Below are 20,144 nucleotides of genomic sequence, written 5' to 3' on the forward strand. Positions count from 1 at the left end.
TGGACTACAGCCAATGGTGCCAATGGTCTAAGTCAGTTATGAAGTGTGTCTCTAAGTGGGCAATAGCCCCCCCCCCCCCAAGACACGGGGGTGGGTGAGGATACATGGAAAGCATCCTAAGGGGATGCAATGTAGCAGGATCACTCCCTCCCATACAAAATTTGTGAAGAAAGGTGAATGCAGGAATTACAGCCATGTCAGGCTGAACAAGAAAGTGTCCAGTGTAGGGCTATTCACTGGGATTTGTAGTTGCAATAAATAATTACTTTTCTTGGCTTCTCAGGGCAGTTTTACTTACAGGCAGGCAGTAACCAGGTCAGGTGAGATACTCTTCTCCAGGAGATGAGCAGTTGATAAATCCCACTGCATGGAGGCATACACTGAGGCTGAGGGTCCACTACACAATGCTGAACAGTGAGACATGGTTGAGATAGCACCACTTGGGTGCTCTTGGCCACCAGACCCCCTGAGCTTCTAACAGCAGTGATAAACGAGGGGATAACTTCAGACAAAGGGGGGCAAAGCCCAAGTTCCCCCATGAACTGTGTCTCTAACAAATCGGTCACTCAGTGTCTAAGATTAGCTCCTTCTGGCAGCTCCAGCAGATTCAGCTGCTGGGTAAATTTAGAACCTTAGTGAATGGGTTATTTTCTCACCCAGAGTATCCAAGTCAGGAGGGCAACGCAGAGTCACTGGGCTTTGCCATGTGAGTCACCCACTTCAACACCAGGAGGTGGGTGACTCTGTTTGTTCTCCCAGACAGCCAGGGACCTGAGCTGAGTCACCCACAGAGACAGAGCCTTTGGTCTCAGCAGCTTAGGGTGGCTTCAGCTGCGCGAGGACACCCGTATGGAGGAGAGGAGCTGAATTTTACCCTGGAAGGAAGCACACGATGTCATAGCTGTTTTGGTGGTAAAAAGTAAATCTGAAATAATGGAGATGCCAAGAAACATCTACTGAAGGTCCAGCAGCAGACCTGTGTTAGAAAGTGATGTGCCTGGCAACTGAAGCGGGTTTGGGGATGTGCCTAGAGATGCCACTGAGGCACAATATCTGCCCTTAATTCCAAGATTTTTGGTCGAGTTCCCAGAAATAAAACCAACATGGCTTCTAACTCAAAAACTACATGGATGACAGTATGATGGCAGTAGGCCTATGATATTTCACCAGTACAAAGGTGAAGTCAAAATAAAGGTGAATATGAATTGAGCTGCAGCCAAACCTTCAATCTGGTGATGCCACTGAGGTGGATTTCTGTTAAACTCTTGCGTCACTATTAGGGGTGGGAGGTGAGGACCTGCAAACAGATCCTTGTGTCTCTCAGCTCTGATGGCAGGGTGTCACCTACATTACAGCAGCATACGTGATGAGCGACAGGCACCACAGATGTCCAACATTTATTTACTACATAAATAAATGACATTTATCAGGGACTTCACAAATTACTTTGGCAGAGCTGAAAGCTGGCTAGGAACCGATCCTGTTTCATCCATAGGGAAGCCAGAATACCAGCACCAAGCGTCTTGACCCACATTGCAAAGTGGTCCAGATTCTGCCCTCACCAAACATCACCATAACTCAGACATAAGGCCACTGAAAGTTACTCTAAAGTGCAAGAGAGGCAGAGCTATTTTTCAGTTATTAACTCACCTTTTCCCCAAGGCACTGTGTACATTTATTCAATGCACTCCCTATGCAGTGTCCCAAAGTCTGTTTCTCCAAGGAGGATATCGTGGGCTTTCCCTCCACCACCCAGGCCCAAGTCACTGCCCTTCATTCAGGGTCTTTCTCCTTTGGCTGTACGTATGTGTGTGCTCATTCAGCCATGCAGTCACGGGCTTAGGCTGCGTGCACCGAAGTCGGTTAAGTAAAGGGATGGATGGCTGGAGATGAGCAAGAGTTGGCTACAGCATCTTCTATTCCACAGCCATGGGCAGGAATGTGAGCTTAAATCTTTGTCCATGGCATGTAAAAAAGGCAAGTGGGATTTGGTTTGAGTCCCAGGACACGTATCACAGCAGGATGGTTGTGGTGGCCACATTGGTCTTGGACCCAGCAGTGGAGGGCTCTTTGAGTCTGAGTTGGGGCCTGGGGACCAAGCAGTTGTATTTCTTTGGCATGCCCACTCCCCAGGCGACGTGTACACAATGCGCGATGGCTGTGAAGCAGGTATGGTTCCCGCACTCTCATTAACTATGCCTGATGTTGGCACTAAATCATTTTTTTCAAGACATTTAGCACTGAAGGGACCTGTTTTGCAGAGATTGTAACAGCTATCACTCTGCACCACTGACAGTGGTGGGGAGATAATTACCCTTCAATGTGCCATTCCTGGTCCTCCTTCCCTTTGCTATAAAGATTGTACTATTTATTTATTAGCCTCTTGGTAGGTATAGATCATGCTGAACCATTTCACAGTCCTTACTGCACAACCATAGATGCTGACCGTTTCTTGTGGTGAAGGAAACATGGGATGCTTGGGCTGGAATTGACCTGGAGATGGTCTGCTCAGAGCAGGCTCAGCTCCAGCTAATTCCTTTCTCATAGCTGTGTGTCTGGCCCACCCTAAAACCTCCAGCCATGGGACTTGGAGAGTCTCCTCTGGGACACATGGGCCATGGGTCCTGCGGGAGAGCCGAGTGCTGGTGGACCAAGTGTTATGGGAAGCAGGAGGTGAAATCTTTAGGTCTGCACAATGTCAGAGGGTCAGAAAAATGATGGGGATGGCTCCTGGTGGCACTAAAGAAATGTCCTGGGAGCCTACCTCAGCAGTCTGCCATGCATGGGGAGCCTGAGAAATGCCCACTGTTTCTTACAGAAAATCTTTCCTGCAGCACTGTGTCATATAGAAAATCTTTTCTGCAGCAATGGGGTAATCTGCACCTTCCAGGTGACTTCTGCATGGGTGAGCTATAGCAGTCCAATTGTCAGGAGTGCTTGGAGAGCCCTTGCCAGTGTCTGGCCTGGCAGCGGTGGCAGGAGGGGAGATGAGGCTTTGGGACAAGCCCCTTCAATGCCTCCCTCTACTCCACCTTTGCTTTGTCACACTTCTCCTCCTCGATGGCCAGGATGCGCTCACGCTCTTTGATCAGCTGCACTCCGCAGTACGTGATGAACCAGATGGACAAGGTGCTGACAGGGAAACCTAGAAGATGGAGGGAGACATGGTCATCTTGGTATACCTGCTTGCCTAGCAGGGCCAGCTCTTCTCCAGCACTGCTGCATCTCAGGAGGATTTGAGAGGTGCCACAAGTTCACGATGGCCAACGACATTTTCCATTGTGGATCCAGCCCTACAGCTTCACCGAGAGAGAAAAATTCCCAGAATCAGACTTTAGATGAAGTGGTGGCTGAACTCACGAAGGCATCATGGGCCACGGTTAATGTGGAAACATGCTGGAGTGGCTTTGAGCACTCCCTTACCTCCAAAACTCCTTCTGCCTTCCAAGTTCAGACTTAGTGGTTGACTTTCTGCCCATTCAACCTGCCCATGTCCATCGTTGTTCAGCACTGTGACCTTCTAGAAGATTTGTGCCCCACTGATGCTGAGGATCAACCCCAACCTTGTCCCATACCTAATGGGGACACAGTGTGTGCCCAGAAAACACATGTTTTTGTCACCTAGGTAAGTGACTGAGAGCTGGGAGCTCTCCCTCCATTTAGGAAGGGTCTGACGGCATTTGTAACCATGAGTCTGGTATCCACAGCAGAGGGGAGACACAGGTTTTGTACCTGCTAAAACAGGACCTCTGAAATGAATAACGCAACCAGCAAAAGCCAGCTAGCTCAGCGGGCAGGCATTTCTGGCACACTGAGCCCAGAGCGTCACATTATCCATTTCCTATGCCAGCCCCGTCCCAGAGAGGGCTGGAGGATGTGGGCTCCTGATGGCTATTTATACCCTGGGCTGCTCAAGAAGACTTCAAAATAGTGCCATCATCCACTGATTTAAAATGTACAGATAAGGTTCATTAGGAGCCTACGACAAGGATTTGTACCTGTCACCTTCAGGTTGACGCAGGAGCAACTGCTAAAGCAAAAGGAGCTTTCTCCAGCAATGGGACCATTTCACAACCCACCTTGGTGGGGCAAATGTGACCTTTGCGTTGCTGCAAGGAGTCTAAATCACAGTGGCAGGCTGTGCTAGGAGCTCTACAAGCACACCTGGAAGGCAGCTCATACCCCAGAAAGCTCACATGAGAAGGATGGGAGCTAAGAAACAGCTTCCTGCACTTTTCGAACAATAATGAAGAGCATTGAGAGCAGCCACGTAACAAGCCAGGGCACCAAGAGGACTTGGAAGTCCCAGTTCTCAGCTCCCCTACCAGTGTCACCCCATTAAGACAAGGGTGCCTTGATGGGGAAGGCTGGTAGCACCTTACCCGTCAGAAGGAGTCTTTTGGTGACCAGAAGTGCAAACTCCAGGCTGTTGAGGGCTAGGATGTTGTAGAGGACGATGGCCCAGAAATTTGCTGCCCCAAAAACTGCCCTAATCCGTCGAGACATGGCCGCTGGCATTTTGGCCTGTGGAGGGGAGAAGAGCAGAGAGTGAGAAAAAAAACGTGGCTGTAAGGAAAGGGGATGCACAGGTCCAACTCTAGCCAAACTCCAGCTTGGATCGCAGAGACGTAGGTGAAAATTAGAGCAGCCCTTAGTGTCTCTGGGATGAAGAATCATAAGGACAAGGCAAAACTTCTGCTCTGCTACTGAACTCAGATGCCTTTGGGACTCTGGACTGGTGTTTCAAGGTGCAATGAGTAGGGGCAAGATGTTATGCATGGTTTCAAGCTAATTGTAAGGGCTGAGTACTGCTTTCTTCATCTGTTGCCTTGGGTAAGCCATTCCTCAAGACAGATGGATGCTGTTGTATACCACGATTATTATTAGCCCTATGAACAAATCACTCCCAGCTCGTGGTAGAAACTGTTTTTCTTAGGAATTAAAAAAAAAAAAAAAAAAAAGATAACTGAAAACTAGTGACGGCAGCAGAGTGAAATTGTCACTGGCACATAATCCTCAGGAGCAGCTGCTGCGTGTGGAGTGGGGAAGTGTTTTACAGCAACCTTCAAAGAGCACGATGAATCCCCAGGCCACTTAGCGCTGAGAATTGCGGTGCCACAGGGAAGGAGATTTCACTGCCTGCGAATGCTATAATCTGATTAAAAGTTCAATGAGTAGAGCAAATGGGAGGACTGCTCTCCGAAGTTTTTATTCAAAAAGAGTCTACTGAACAAGTTTAGGACGTCAGGACTTTAGGTTGGGCAAAACAAGCAACAGAATTGTTTTCAGGATGGAGTTTCCCAAGCTTTTTTTCCAATGTGTCCCCAAGGCACCTTGGTCCCAAACAGAGTTGGGGCACTAAGCTTTGGAGTGGTTTGAAAATAATTCATACCAGTACCTCAGCGTTTGATTTTATCAGAAATCAGATCAAAACCACTCAGAATGCCAAGATGTTTTGCAGAAGAAGAACAAATGATTTCCATATGGAAATGTATAAACATTTTCCCATGGACAGACCTCAGATTTTGTGTCCATCTGTGGTACTTTGATGCCTCCTTAGGGCTGCATTCCTTGTTCTCTTGGACCTCTATTTTCCCTCTGAAAGCTCTACACCCAACCTAAATTTCCCATGAAACATCATAGGGGCAGATGTTAATTTGCTCTGGGTGGGTGACACAGTGCATAAAATGAAGGGTTACAGAGCACCAGGACTGTGCTTCCCTTTCACAGTTAATCACAAGGATGCCAAAGACCACAGGAGAGAGCTTCAGGTCTCCAGGCAGGATGCCTGGACATGGAGCTGTATGGCATCATCAGGGATGTTGCTTTTCAGTCTCAGCTGAAAATGGATCTTGTATAAACAAGTTTGAGCTCTGCACAGTCATGGATGTTTTCCAGCAGCGGATTTGGCCCCAGATCCATTGATCTTCCCCCATCCACTTGCAGCCCAACTCCTCACCTCCAGTTTGGCAAAGGATTCCTGCTGGAAGAACTTCTGCACCCAGAGCTCAAAGTTGAGGCCAAAGCAGTTGAAGACAGACCAGATGTAAACGATCTCACAGGGCCCCAGCCACAGAGTGGTGACAGCAAAGGTAGCGATTGTGGCCATGAGCTCTTTCATGATGTTGTCGTGGTTCTCTCCAATGTGGTCATACACATACCTAACAGCCAAGGAAAGTGGTTGGTGCTCCCCATAATCAATGAGAGCCCTCTGGAGTCCCTCCTCCCACACTGGCCCACCAGGAAAGATGCTTTGGCTGAAAACTTCTAGCAATAAAGTGATTTTCACTACAGTCCAGCTACATGTAGCTTGTTTTCCTCACAAACCTATGGCTCCTTAAGGACAAAATACCACCCTTTCACCCTCTTGCAGGTAAGGGGTTGATAAAATGTGGGGATCCATAGAGCTGCAGGCTACCTCATGCTTGCTGGTGTACAGGATTTCAGCACAGAGGAGCCATCAACTTCAGTACAGGTTTGCTGGTGTGTAGTCATAGCTGAAGAGAGCTGAAGGGCTGAGGGAGATGTAGATGGAGCTCAGGCCACCCTTGTTACCCAGGATGTAGGAGACCTGGGCTCAATACTCCTTTCCTCCTGGTGGAATATGAACCTGACTCTTCCTCCCTTGAGGGAACGCTAAACCCACCAGACTTAAAGGGTTTTCTGGGACAGGACTCATTTCTAACTTTGGGGGAGGGCTGTTGCACTTTGTGGTGATTAATTCAATGGTCTTAGGGGTAAACAGACCAAACGTGACTTCATGCCATTGTGGGATTCACCCAGAAGAGAGGACACCCCAGCTTTGGGATGAACAGCATTTAATGCTTCATTGTTACATGATGAAAGAGACGACCCTGAACCAGACTAGAGATGGTTGATTAGACACTTACTTGCATAGCCAGTCATTAATCCCTCTGTCAAAATGCCTAAAATGCAGATGATAAAAAGTACATTAGAACCATGTTCACAGCAGTTCTCGATGCTCCTTCCTGGAACAGGTCCCACTACTAATGTGGTCATAACCTATCTCATCCTTTGCTTCCTGCCCAAGAATATTTCCCTGGGCTATGGCCAGGTCTAGACTGTGGGTTCAGTATAGACTGTTCAATGTAGGTAGTCTCCAACTTACAGGCCAGCTGCTCAGAAGCACAGCCCAGACCTCCTCCCCTCCATCCACATTTCATTCAGGTCAAACATGCTGTCTCTCTTCATCAATACATGTGAGGTACTCACGTTTCTGCGAAGACGTAGAGCATGGTGATGCATTTTGGTGGCTGGGGTGGGTCTAAGTGGTCCAGTCTAGCAATGGTATTGATGACCCCAAACATGACAGCAGCTTTCACCCAGTCGTACACCAAATTGGAATAGGCCAAGCCAGCTGGAACAAAAATGAGAATCGAACACATGAAGAGGAACACAGGATGTACTGACTTCAGGACTTTGGGGAACGTCATGTCCCTTGGGACCATGTAGTCTATTGCAATAAACATATCATCAAGAGGACAGTGCAATGATGTCTTGGACCAGCAAAGCTTTTAAAACTAAGTAGCTTTTTAAGAAGCCTGAACCAAAGGACAATATTTTCTTGTGGTATTTGGGAGCAAACTGATTATTGGTCTGGTAGTTCAAGAAAGTCATAGAGATCTCATTTCTTCCAGCACAAGATCTTTCCTTCCCTCTAAGCCTTGTTAACCTATGACAAACTCATCACAGTTCTGGACTCTGACCTTTGAGGTTTTATTGACACTTTCATCGAAATGTCCCCCACCACAGCTCCTTGTGGCCATAGATGTAACGTTGATGCTACAGCAGAGCCAGGGCCAGAATCTCTGGCTTGGAGATGTATCTGACACTGGAAGATGATCCCTGCAGGAGCAAACACTAGAGATTTCAAATTCCTGTACAAACAGAAGCTGAAATGCCCCCATCTTGGTGGGATTCGGGTCACAGATTAAGGACAATGCAGTGCCTTGATGTAAGCCGTGCCTGAGCTCCCACTGTGGACAAGGCAGATCTGGTCAATAAAGTCAGCAGAGCCTGCAGAGGAGTTCGGCTCCCTCTGGAGTAACACATATGTTTGGTCAGTCCACCAAGGTCCCTTAGGGCACCCTAAAACAGTGCTAGTGCCATTCTAGCTGCATTAGGATTTTCTCCTGGCCTCCACCTGCCACTCTGGAGAGACATGGGGCGTCTCCAGCCCCCGTTTGCCCTGTGCCAGCCCCATGTGGATGTCAGATACCCTATGGCATCTCAAGTGCTGCCATCAGATGTGTATGTGGCCAGCAGAAATCCTGCATCCAGCTGCCAGCTGAATGCCAGTGCTGCTACCACTACTCATCCTAGGAGTTTGGCTTCTGGAGGTTCCTAGTCCAGCCCTGCTGAGAACACAGCCAATGTCAAATGGAGATCAAGTAGCTCTGGACCTTGTCCATTTAAACATTGAATATCTCTGGTTCTGGAGAATATATAACCCCTTTGGGCCCCTCTTTCAATGTTTGACCACTCTAAGAAAAAAACCCCAAAAAACCTTACATGTAATCAGACTTTTTCTTAGCATCATACAATCACAGAATGGTTTGGGTTGGAAGGGACCTCAAAAATTATCTAGTTCCAACCCCCTGCCATGGGCAGGGACACCCTCCACTAGATCAGGTTGCCCAAAGCCCTATCCAACCTGGTCTTAAACACTTCCAGGGATGTGGCATCCACAACCTCTCTAGGCAACCTGTGCCAGGGCCTCACCACCCTCTTTGTAAAAAAATTCATCCTTTAAACTAAATCTGCCCTCCTTCAGCTTCAGGCCATTCCCCCTTGCCCTACCACTCCATGCCCTTGTAAACAGTCCCTCTCCAGCTTTCCTGCAGCCCCTTTAGGGACTGGAAGGTGCTATATGGTCTCCCTGGAGCCTTCTCTTCTGCAAACTGAACAACCCCCAACTCTCACAGCCTGTCCTCACAGGAGAGGTGCTCCAGCCCTCGGATCATCTTCATGGCCTCCTCGGGACTCACTCCAACAGGTCTTGTACTGAAGACCCCAGAGCTGGACGCAGTACTCCAGGTGGGGTCTCACTGGAGGGACTAGAGGGGCAGAGTCTCCTCCCTCGACCTGCTGGTCACACCTCTTTTGATGCAGCCCAGGATACAGTCGGCTTTCTGGGCTGCAAGCACACATTGCCGGCTCATGTTGAGCTTCTCATCAACCAACACCCCCAAGTCCTTCTCCTCAGGGCTGCTCTCAATCCAGAGTCGTTGAGTACCTCAGCCTTCTCCATATCCCACGTAACCAGGTCTCCCATTTCCTTCTGGAGAGGGCCCACGTTTTCCCTACTCTTCCTTTTATCACTGACATATCTATAGAAACTTTACTTGTTGCCCTTGATGTCCCTGGAAAGATTAATCTCTACCAGGGCTTTAACTTTCCTAACCTGATCCCTGGCTGCTCGGAAAATGTCTCTGTATTCCTCCCAGGCTACCTGCCCTTGCTTCCACCCTCTGTAGGCTTCCTTTTTGTGTTTGAGTTTGCCCAGGAGCTCCTTGTTCATCCATGCAGGCCTCCGGGCATTTTTGCCAGACTTCCTCTTTGCTGGGATGCGTTGCTCTTGAGCTTGGAGGACGTGACCCTTGAATACCAACCAGCTGTCTTGGACCCCTCTTCCTTCCGGGGCTTTGTCCTATGGTACTCTACCGAGCAGGTCCCTGAAGAGGCCAAAGTCTGCTCTCCTGAAGCCCAGGGCAGTGAGTTTGCTGTGTGCCCTCCTCGCTGCCCTGAGGATCTTGAACTCCGCCATCTCATGGTCACTGCAGCCAAGGCTGCCCTTGAGCTTGACATTCCCCACCAGCCCCTCCTTGTTGGTGAGAACAAGGTCTAACATGGCACATCTCCTCGTTGGCTCCTCTGTCACTTGGAGGAGGAAGTTATCATCAACGCATTCCAAGAACCTGCTGGATTGCTTGTGCCCTGCTGTGTTGTCCCTCCAACAGACATCAAGGTGGTTGAAGTCCCCCATGAGGACCATGGCCTGTGAACATGAGGCTGCTCTTGTCTGTCTATAGAAGACCTCATCTGCTCAGTCTTCCTGGTCCGGTGGCCTGTAGCAGACCCCCCTCTATAATGTCCCCTGTCCCCACCCTCCCTTTAATCCTGATCCGTAAGTCATTGACATAGAGGGCGACACCCTCTCCTCGTCTCCCCTGCCTGTCCTTCCTTAAGAGCCTGTATCCTTCCATCCCGATACACTAATCATAGGAGCCATCCCACCACATCTCCATGATGCCAATAAGATCGTAGCCCTGCATGCATGTGCATGTCTCTCACTCCTCTTGTTTATTCCCTGTGCTACATGGGTTTGCAGATAGCAATGGGTCTTGCTGCACCTTGTTCATTGTGTCCTGCTTCTTCCCTGCCAGCCTCCGGGAAGAGTTCACCTTCTCTACAACTCTCCTTTAGGTAGTTGAAGACAGCAGCTACAAATCCCCTGAGCTACTCTCTGTACAACTGACACCTGTGGCCATTTCAGTGGCTCACAAACAACCATAATGGGTGGCCACCTGTGAAGGTGTCTGAGATACCAAATGTTTCTCTTTCAACAGCATGGGGCTGACATTTGGAGGTTCGGAGCTCCCTTCCAGTCTAAAGGCAATGGGAACAGCTTGGTACTCAGCATCTTAAACCCCAAGCGAAACAATTCATTGCACAACCCTATGAGTGTGTCAAACCAATGCCATCTGACAGACCCCAGCTCTGTCGCATTGTGGTTGGGAAGAAGAGGGGCTTTACCCAAACCTGTCCAACATAGGCATTGACTAGGCCTCTCAATAGAGATGGATAGAGATCTGAATCACTCATCTTTGTCTTGAAGATGAGTACAGATGTGAGCGTGTCCAAACATGGCCACTCACCCAAGGACCAATCCGAGAGGCGGTTCATGAACTTCAGGTCAGAAGGAAGGGTGAGGATGTAGAAGAAGTGGAAGAAGATGTCCACAGCAATTATGGCCCCCACGTGGAGGAGAGCATGGACTCGGATATTCTTCATCTCATCATCTTTGCGTCTCAGCTCTCGGGTGCTCACCTGCCGGGATGGCAAACCAGGAAAGGGCTAAGCTGAGAGGATGGGCAGCATGTTCCTCCATCCAGAGAAATGGTCAAAGTCCAAATGGGGACTCAACATTCTCCTTTAGAAATGACACCATGGACTGCATTGCCCAACTCTCCATTGATTAAGGAAGATCCAAGGGACTAGATCAGGTGAACACATCCACAAGGAGCAGGACACGTCCCACCCACGGCATCCCTCCAACACCCCAGCCTCAGTGCTGAGCACAGCAGCAACGTGCCTCCCGGATCACCCACCTAGCGAAGGCTGTTCCCATCACTGGGGTTTCCAGAAGAGCAGGCACATGTTGTGATACAGCAGTGACAGGTCTGGCTGCACCTAAGGGACCCTAGGTGCGGTGAAAACCATACCGACCAGGGAGGTGGGTTTTATGCTCTTTCTGCAGGGGTGTGTTCAGAAAGTCAACTTTGCTTAAGGGTGGCCCATTCCACAGGACAATAAGGGGGAGCAAATTCCCATACCCATCACATCTACACGATGCCACAGCCTGCAGGGAAGGACATCTGCATGCCCAGGAGAAGTTGGGAGCAAGGCTGGAGTCTCTCCCACCTGACAGCTCTGCCGGGACCAGATGCCTATTTTTGGCCAGGGTTATTTGGGAGGAAGAGGAGGATGACTGATGGTGTCTGGAGCTTCTTCTGCAGACACCTGCTGTAAATGAAAGGGAGAGCTGCTCGAGGGGCCATCCTGAATCAGCTGGGACCTGATCGATGGGGATTTTGTCCCTGCTGTTTCCTGTACAAACAGGTGCCAGGCTTTGCCTCCAGGAGCTGTCATGTCTCTGGCTGTTGTAATATGAAAATCATCAGAGCAAGCTTTCAGGATTACACTGGGCAGACTGATGTCCTTGCTTCCCTGCATCACTGTAAAAATTGCTGCTGTATTCAAAATCCTCTTATGTTTATTACTTTCCCTTTATTCCCTGAGAGAGGTGGGAGCTCTCCCAACACAATCTGCAGGCTGCCGCACCAGCCCCGTCGTCAAATCCAGATGATTCCTGAGAATTAAAGCCTTTGCCAGATTTTTTCATGTCTGTTATATGCCAAGTGCTTTAAGGATACAAAGAGGCCACTAGGCTCTAAGCCAGAGGAGAAGCTGAAAGAGGACAGGCTCTGGCATGGAGACACGTGAGACGAAATGGGGACCCCATTTCCCACCCATCTTCATGTCTGTGCATGGTGGCAGTAGTCTGCCACCACCCCTTTGGGATCAGGGCTGTGTTCCCCACATTCCCAGCCCTACAGAACTGAATTAGATCCCCTCACCCCAGCAAGGAAGATGCTTTTCAGCTGGAATGGGGCTGGCCAAGCCCTGGTACTGATGAGTTCCCACCATACATGGGGGTGCAAGGGCTCCAACAGGACATAGCACCAGTAGGAGCCAAAGAGACAGATCCGTTCCCTAACTGGACCATACACCCCACCGTGGGGAAAGGAGTCCATCTGCTTGCCCCCGTAATTGCTGCTGGGTAATTAGGAATTAACCTCTGCAATTAGCTGCAGCTGCAGCAGTGCAGGGGGGGTATCTAGCCAGGAGATGGCAGTGGTGGCTAGGCCAAGACAGGACCCCTGGCCAGGGCATGGGAAGGGGGTTGGGGACTTATTCCTTGTGCCTTTGGGGTGAGCATTTTAAGCAGCAGAGGGGGGAAGTGCTCATTAAGTGGCTAAAATCATCATGGTTTGGGGCTGTGCAAAAGGAACAGGACCCTCCAGATCAAGCCTTGTAGGGGTGGTGGGAGTTCAGGTCTTGGAGACATCAGCAGCTTAATGCCCTGGTTTATAGATACCTGGTTGCAGTGTTAGAAGAAGCCAGGGCTGCCCATCTCATAGGAAAGACTGATGGAAACTGGGGAAGGAAGAGGAACATGGTGTGAGGAGGGCAGCCCAGGGCACTGCACCTGCTCCAGAGGGGCTTGGACAGCGGGGCTGCTGGAGCCATGCTTGCCTGGACTGCAGCCTGACAGATAAGACACAACTGGAAAGATGAAGCCTTAGGATGAAACATTTCTTCCAGCAGCCTGGGGAGAAGAATCCAGCTGGGGCCTGGTCATTCCCAGTGCTTGTCTGCTGAGAATGGGCTGCTGGTGGACTCAATGCAGATGCACCGTGAGCATTCCTCACAGGGGATATGAGCTGACCTTGTGATCTTCAGGATCAAATGCTATAAAAGTCCTTTTAAATAGATCCTGCAAGACCCAAGGGATCGCAATCTTGCACTCTCATCCTTGCAGCATGACATCGTTAATGCCCCAGGTGAACCAGCTAGCAAGGAGTAGAACTTGGATCGGGGCTCATCCTGCTCACTGGAGGAAACAAGACCACTGCAGACCCTTTCTTAGGCAACCACTACCAGCCCAAAGTTGGAGAGAAGATGCTGGGCTGGGTGGATCTTTGGTCTCCTCCTCACCGGGGAGGCTCTGGCTGCTCTCCCCTGCCCTGGGCTGGTTTTTCTTCTGAATTCACAAATGTTTATTCCGAAACGCTCTTGCACCCAGACATCAATTGAGGTCCAAAAATTCAATGTAGCTTTTCCTCTTCAAAAGGAAACAAAGGGGTGGTGGCAATTCTTCCCAGCACCATTGCTGACCAAGCAAGAGGTCCTTCCCTTAGCAAGCAGTACCAGTTTGCTTTGATGACCATGGTTGATCATTGGTGTAAAGGGGTGGGAAGATGGTGTATTGGGATGGGAAGAGTGAGGAGGGAAGAGCACATTGAGCACTGCCGTTTGGCTTGATCTTTGGATGTAAAACAGCCACAGAGGTTGGGCTGTCCCAGCCTAGGCTTCTGCTGATGTTTTCCAGGACTGTTTGGTATCTGCTCTTCAAAAAGTCCCCTTGGTTCTATGTGATACAGGCAAAGACTTGGGGCACCAGGGTATTTCATGGGGAGCAGGGGAAGCCCCTGGTCGCTGAAACACAGCCTTCCACCCAATCTTACTCATTTCTAGAGAACTAACTTCTTCTTAAGAAACACAGACCATCTCCATAAATTCACGCTCCCTGGGCTAACAAGCCAGATGGAAACATGAGACTTCCCTTGCTTTCACAGCCACCAGCATGCAGAGGTCCCATGGATGGGCACCGCATGTCTGGCTCTCACCACGGCCTCCCAGCACTGCACAGTGGGTCAGCATGGAGCTGCTGGGGTGACAGTGCATGGAAACCGAGGCACTGAGCAGTGCAGGTGTTCAGCAAGAAAGGACACAAGCTGAACCCTCCCCTCCTCATCCCAGCATGCTGCTTTCACCACAGCAATGTCTCTCCTCCTGTACTGATCAGTGGCACTGGCCAAAAACCCAGAAGGGAAGCTTAAAACCCCATCAGTTTATGCCCTTTCCCGCAAAAATCATGGCATCATTGTGCAGCCCTGACTATGGCCACAGACTCTACATGACAATGAGAAGCTCTATAACTATTTGCACCTTCCCTGTGGCAAACAGTAGGGTTTTTTGTAGGCATTAAACCCAAGCAAAGAAACTCAGGGAGAGGTCCTCCTCCAGCCCGGCCTCAGGAGCACTCACCTGGGCATGGAACTGGTCAAACGTCATGACAGGCCCAAAGAAGAAGAAGGGGAGGTAGAAGTTGTACTTGAGGAGGTCAAAGATGGAATAGATGCCCTCTTTCCTCTCAGAGCTCTCGAGTGCAAAGCTCATGCAGCGCATGATGGTGAAGCTGCTTCCTCCATAGAAGAGGACATCTTGAAGATCAAAAGCTCCCGTTACAAACCCGCTCTGGATGAGAAACAAAGAGTTATCACCAGGAACGTGGTGTCACTTCTGTGCTCTCTTGCTTTGTGGAGGACATCACTCCCGGGGCAGTAGGCAAAGCCTCTATTTATGCTCCAAACCCAGTTGTCCCTGGAGCTAATGACCCTTGCTGTTGGAAGGAGAAAACTGGGGCTTGATTTCCTAGCTGGCTTCTGCATCTCAGAGGAGTTGGATAGTGGTAGATCCTCTTGGCCATGTCTTCACCAAGCAGCTGTGGGTCACACAGGCTTTGGTCTGTGGTGGGAATGTCACCCTGTGGCAGGGACATAATCCTCCCCAGGAGGTGAAGGAAAGCCAGCATGAGCCTGATGGAGAGGTGGGAGTGCATTTCAGGAGGTAAGCAGCAGACAAGGACAGGCAGCACTGTCCTTCAGAGGGACTGAACAGCTTTATAAGGTCCTTCCTGGGCTTCTCTCCACTCACCAGTGAGAGAAAGCCTTAATTGGGCAGAGACCTAAGAGACAGACATAGGCATCATTGAACCCATCCCAGCACTTTTACAGGTGGGGAAACTGAGGCACAGGGCAGGAACATGTCTTACCTGGCTGACAAGCTGTTGCCTGAGTAGCAAGAAGGACTCGGGTGTCCTGAGCTTTGGCGTAGCGTGAAGCCACCAAAACACAACATAGCCCCCATGGGGTTATTCCCAAGCTCAGGGGCACAACAGTCCTCTCCCTCTCAAACCCTGTGGGAGCTCTGACACAGCCAGGAGAAATCCCCAGGGTTTGGGGGTGCCCCAGGATCCCTCCCTGGGGATAAACCCAAGGAGAGGGACACAAGTGGGCTGGAAATGAGGTAGATGGCTGGTCTGAGTGAGCACCTACCTGCCAGGAGCTGAACGGCTCCACCTTGAATGAGGCGAGACAGCAAAGCCCAGCCACATAGCAGAGCCACTTCTGCTTGGCCAGCGCAACGGAGTAGAGGACAAGGCAGTGAGAAAGGATGATCATCAGGTAGACGAGTCCCATGCTGCCCAGCACGGCCAGGATCCCATAGAGCATGTACACCACAGCCCGGTGCTGCGAGAAGAGAGCGGCCCCGACCCGTGGTCAGCTTGGTGAAAGCCCCAACCCTGCTCCCCCCATCCTAGAACATCCCCTAAGCCCCCTCCACAGATCCCAGGTCACCCTGGTGCTTTCAAATCCATCCCTCCATGTCCCTGGCTCACCTGTGGCACCGTCATGGAGCAGATCTTGCCGAAAAGTACATGTCCCGAGAGGGCGAAGATGATGACGTTCCTGAACGAGGTGAACCACATCACCCACTCGAAATCAGCCATGTCCTGCAGGAGCAGCACCGGGTACCTTACTGCCCCCAGCCCTCATATCTCTGCCCCAACACCCATCTGGAGGGGAAACCACACAACTTTCAGAGCCTTTTCTTCCCATTTTCCACCCAATGGCTCCTGAGCACTTCAGCTTGGTCATAAAACCCCAGGGAAGAAAGACATGCAGAGGTTGCTTGCCTCGCTGCACACAAAGCAGAGCATCCACTGCGCTGCAGGGCTGATCTTTTCATGACTGCTTCTTTAGGGAGAAAAATATGAGTCACGTGGACTTTGCAAAAGTGTGTCAGCAGCAGCAAACCAGCTCTGCTTCTCCAGCGGTCAGCTACCGTGTCACCGGTAGCTAGAAAAGACTGAGTCCTTCCTCCGCTTACCATCTTCCTGCCGAAGTAGTGCCAGCCCGGCTTTATGCCGTCCCGAAAGGCCTTTCTGTTCATGCTGTCTGCAAAAGAACCAGAGTGACGGGGAGAGAAACAGCTCTGGGAAATGGGGCCCGGGTTTCAGCAAGGCAGGGAGCCTTCCTCACTGTGACGATGAGCCATCAGGGCTCAAACACCCCATCCCAAAAGCTCCTCATTCCTATGGATAACCATAGGAGTCAGGAACCTCAACTATTTCTGCATGACTCCCCAGCAAAGCCTTTGGGCAGTGCCACATCCCAGAGACCCCCGACTAATCCCTTGTAATTTTCATTTATTTGGGCTTCCAGACAAAAAAAAATTGGGAACCAGCCCTATGTAGGCAGGGTGGTTGCCTGTTTCAGGCACTGGCTGGAGAGCTGAGACATGCCATGCCCTGAGCCATGGAAATGGAGACCAAGAGGGTAACCAAGCAAAAAGGCAAAAATCTTTTTTGAATCCTTGCAAAGGATTCCCAAGCTGTTCTCGGCAAAAATAAAAGCCAAGGATCTGCTGCTGGTATCAACAGCCGCCTTACATCCATCCTCCCTCCCAGGACCCCCTCCCTCCACGGGGGATACGATGGGGAGTGTTACCTCTAGATGCTTCAAAGATCCCGCTGCCGCTGTACACCACGGCACACGTCACAGCGAGAGCGTAAAACCCCAGTTCGTAGCTGGGGAGCATTGTTTTCACCCCCATGGCAGCAGGTTACCACCCCAGCTGCTGTGGGGGATCCAGACCTGGGAAAAAGGAGGAGGAGAGAAGGAAAAAACCCAAGGGTGAGGTCTCACCTGCCACCCCACCTCTCAACCACCCTTAAATTGCTGCTGGTTCTCAGCAGCTCTGCTTTGTGGGCTTCCTTGAAGGCTGGTAGCTAAAGAGAAGGAGAAGATGGTATCACCTGGGGCTGAGCCCTGGGTCACAACTCAGGTGTGGGGAGCCAGGCTCCTGCTGAGTCCTGCTGCAAAACCAACCCAGGGGCCAGGCGCTGGGGGCAGCTCGGCCGGGTGGTCCCGCTAAAGGGCTTTTCCCAGAAATCTGCATCCATCCCAATGTTCAGAGACGCTCCGGGACACCAGCCGCCTAGGATGGGGTTCCTCCAGCGTGTCTCTGATGCCCTCCCCCAATCCTAACTGGATCCTTGGAGGGGATCCAGGATAGAGCACAAAGATGCCTGTGCTGGAGGGGATGTGATGGGATGCTCCTACTCCCGTGCCCCAGGCTGCTGCTCACCTTCTGCTGCGGTTTTGCCCAACCTCGAGCTTTCGGGGGGCTCCTAAAGCCCCGTGGCCCCAAACTGCTCCCAGCCACGAGCTTTAGCACCCCGCAGGCATGGCTGACCCCCCCCCCCCCCCCCCCGCGGCCGCTCTGCCCAGAGGCATCGGCAGGGCTCGGGGGATGCCGATGTTCAACTCCGCAATTAGCCCTGGACTAATTACTCCTGCCAAGGCTAATTAACCCCGGGGCGACGTGCCTTTCAGCCCGCCCCGAGCTCTGCAGCCTCCCGGCTGCGTGTCCGGCAGCTGCTGAAAACGCAATTCAGGGCTGGAGCAGACGGTGTGCGGGGGGAGAGGGCATCCTCCTCTGGTACTCATCCTCCACCTCCTTCTCCGGCACTGTCACCCACCCGTGGACATCCCCCGCGGGTGGGGGGACCCCGCGAGCGGTGGGGCGCAACCCCCGCGACGGCGCGGGGCGCTTTGAAGGGAATAAGGAGCGTAACTGTGCTTTTAGGCAGCAGTAAAAGGCGACCCGGTCACAATCTGCTTTCGCATCTGTATCGCAAAGCTTTTGCCGTGGGTGCTTATTTAATTTCTATTTATTATTAATTTTATTTTTTTTTTTTTTGTCACTGAATTTTTTAAGAGCTGGGGGAGGAAAGGGGGTCGTTGGCAGCGATGCGGGGTGACCCCATCTTCCCCAATGCTGGAGGAAACCCTTTTCCCGGCGGGAAGGGCGCTCTCCCGGGCTGGGCACGGTCCCGGGGGTGCGGGGGTCGCTCCGCGGCCGCTCCCCCCGTGCGGGGCCGCTGCGGACGGGCGCGCTGCCGCCGCCCTGCGGTCCCCCTGCGGCGGGAGGGCACTCGGGGATACGGCTTTCAAGAGCCTTTTTTTCTCCTTTCCTTACTTTTCAAGGCTTTTTTTCTTTTTTTTTTTTTTTTGGGGGGGGGGCGGGGGGAGTGCAAGACCACCCCGCAAATGAGCCGGGTCGAGGCGGTTCACGGCCCCCGGTTGCCGCTGGGGACCCTGCGGTGGGCGAGGGGTGCTGGCGGGGGGACCCCTCGGATAATTTTTAACTCTGCTCCCGGGCTGTCGAGTCAGGTGCATCGAGGGGGGCCCCAGCACAGCCCCCCCCCCTCTCCCCAGCTGCGGAGCAGCAGCATCCTCATCCCCCCCCCCCCCCCCCCCGCCCCTCCGCTCCTCTCCGCTGCCCCCGGAGGTGACAAAAAGCCCCGGGACTGCGGGAACAGCGTGTTGGCACACACACACACACACCCCCCCCAGCCCCGCATCGCTCCCCGCTACTGACCTTGAGCCCCGGGGCCGCGGGTGGACGTGGGCGAGGGTGCGGGGATCCAGCGTCCGGCACCGCGACGGGGGGCGGCAGTAGGGGAGAACAGGGGGTGGGGGGGTGGGGGGGGGGCAAAAGGGACGAAAGGTTTTGGGGGCCGTTGGCCTGCCCTACAGCATCTCTCAGCCCGGCTTGCGGGGGGCGGCCGGGTGTATTTTTGGGCTGCCGTCCCCCACCTTGCCCCTGGAGGAAGTTTGGCCGGGAGTGGAGTGGAGCGGGCGGGAGGTATTTTTATTTTAGAGCAGCACTGCAGAGGGGGGCTGGTTCAGGAGCTGTCTGTCACGGCAGCTGCTGGAGAGGACCTGTGCTGGCTGCCAAAGCTGTCCCCGGGCCAGGGAGCACGGCCCGGGGGCGGCCACGGGAGCCCTGGGGCACGGCAGCCCCCACGCAGGGACTGATTCCCTCCCAGGGGTGTTTCGGTGCCCCTCTTTGAGCCCGGCAAGGGAGGGAGTAGCCTCCATCATCTTGTGCAGGAGGGGAGGCAGCTATCACTGCATGGGGATGGGGAAACTGAGGCACAGAGCCAAAAGGTGCGATTCCTTCCCGGCTCAGGCAGTGTTTAAATCAGCACAGGGCTCGGGGGTTACAACATCTCTACAAACCATCTTCGGGGGCTCCTTCCCCACTTTCGGCATCTGCGACCAAACGGGATTGGAAGGGGCTGGGTTGAGTTTTGGCCTCTGTTATTTCGGGGTGTGCAAACACAAGTCAGCCAAGAACAAGTCAACGCAGCATCGGGCCTGTCTCCGTGTCCCACGCCAAGCTCTTTCTACCAAACCCCTATGAGATTTGGGGAGAGCTCACGCTGGGGCTGACATCCCCGAGCATCTCCTGGGCTGCCTGTAGGCTCAGGGAGAGAAACAAGGCTGATGACCCTAGATTTTATAAATACCTCCGTGGGCTGTCTGCTTTGGGGCAAGGGAATCGTGTTCTGGGCTTAGGAGGGAGGATCTCCAGGACGGGGCACCCCTCGGGTCAGCCCAGCTTTGCTGTTACACTGGCCACAA

General features: G+C 52.1%; 1 protein-coding gene across 2 annotated transcripts; it reads right to left on the reverse strand.

Annotated features, from left to right (window-relative positions):
* Positions 1 to 1,394: 1,394 nt before the first annotated feature.
* Positions 1,395 to 19,278, reverse strand: HHATL (hedgehog acyltransferase like). 2 transcript variants are annotated; one of them, XM_054816511.1, is made up of 12 exons: positions 19,096 to 19,278; positions 17,160 to 17,306; positions 16,540 to 16,607; positions 16,049 to 16,162; positions 15,705 to 15,899; positions 14,635 to 14,844; positions 10,899 to 11,070; positions 7,234 to 7,378; positions 6,891 to 6,926; positions 5,960 to 6,161; positions 4,383 to 4,524; positions 1,395 to 3,145 (listed from the first exon to the last, which is right to left on the reverse strand). In XM_054816511.1, the coding sequence occupies exons 2-12, from the start codon at positions 17,263 to 17,265 to the stop codon at positions 3,024 to 3,026; spliced, it is 1,512 nt and encodes a 503-aa protein (XP_054672486.1). In that variant the 5' UTR covers positions 17,266 to 17,306; positions 19,096 to 19,278; the 3' UTR covers positions 1,395 to 3,023. The 2 variants fall into 2 exon arrangements, with proteins under 2 accessions (XP_054672486.1, XP_054672487.1); XM_054816512.1 differs by lacking the exon at positions 14,635 to 14,844 and having other exon boundaries at positions 1,401 to 3,145.
* Positions 19,279 to 20,144: the final 866 nt, after the last annotated feature.

The sequence above is a fragment of the Grus americana genome, chromosome 2, assembly GCF_028858705.1.
Source record: "Grus americana isolate bGruAme1 chromosome 2, bGruAme1.mat, whole genome shotgun sequence".
NCBI lineage: Eukaryota > Metazoa > Chordata > Aves > Gruiformes > Gruidae > Grus > Grus americana.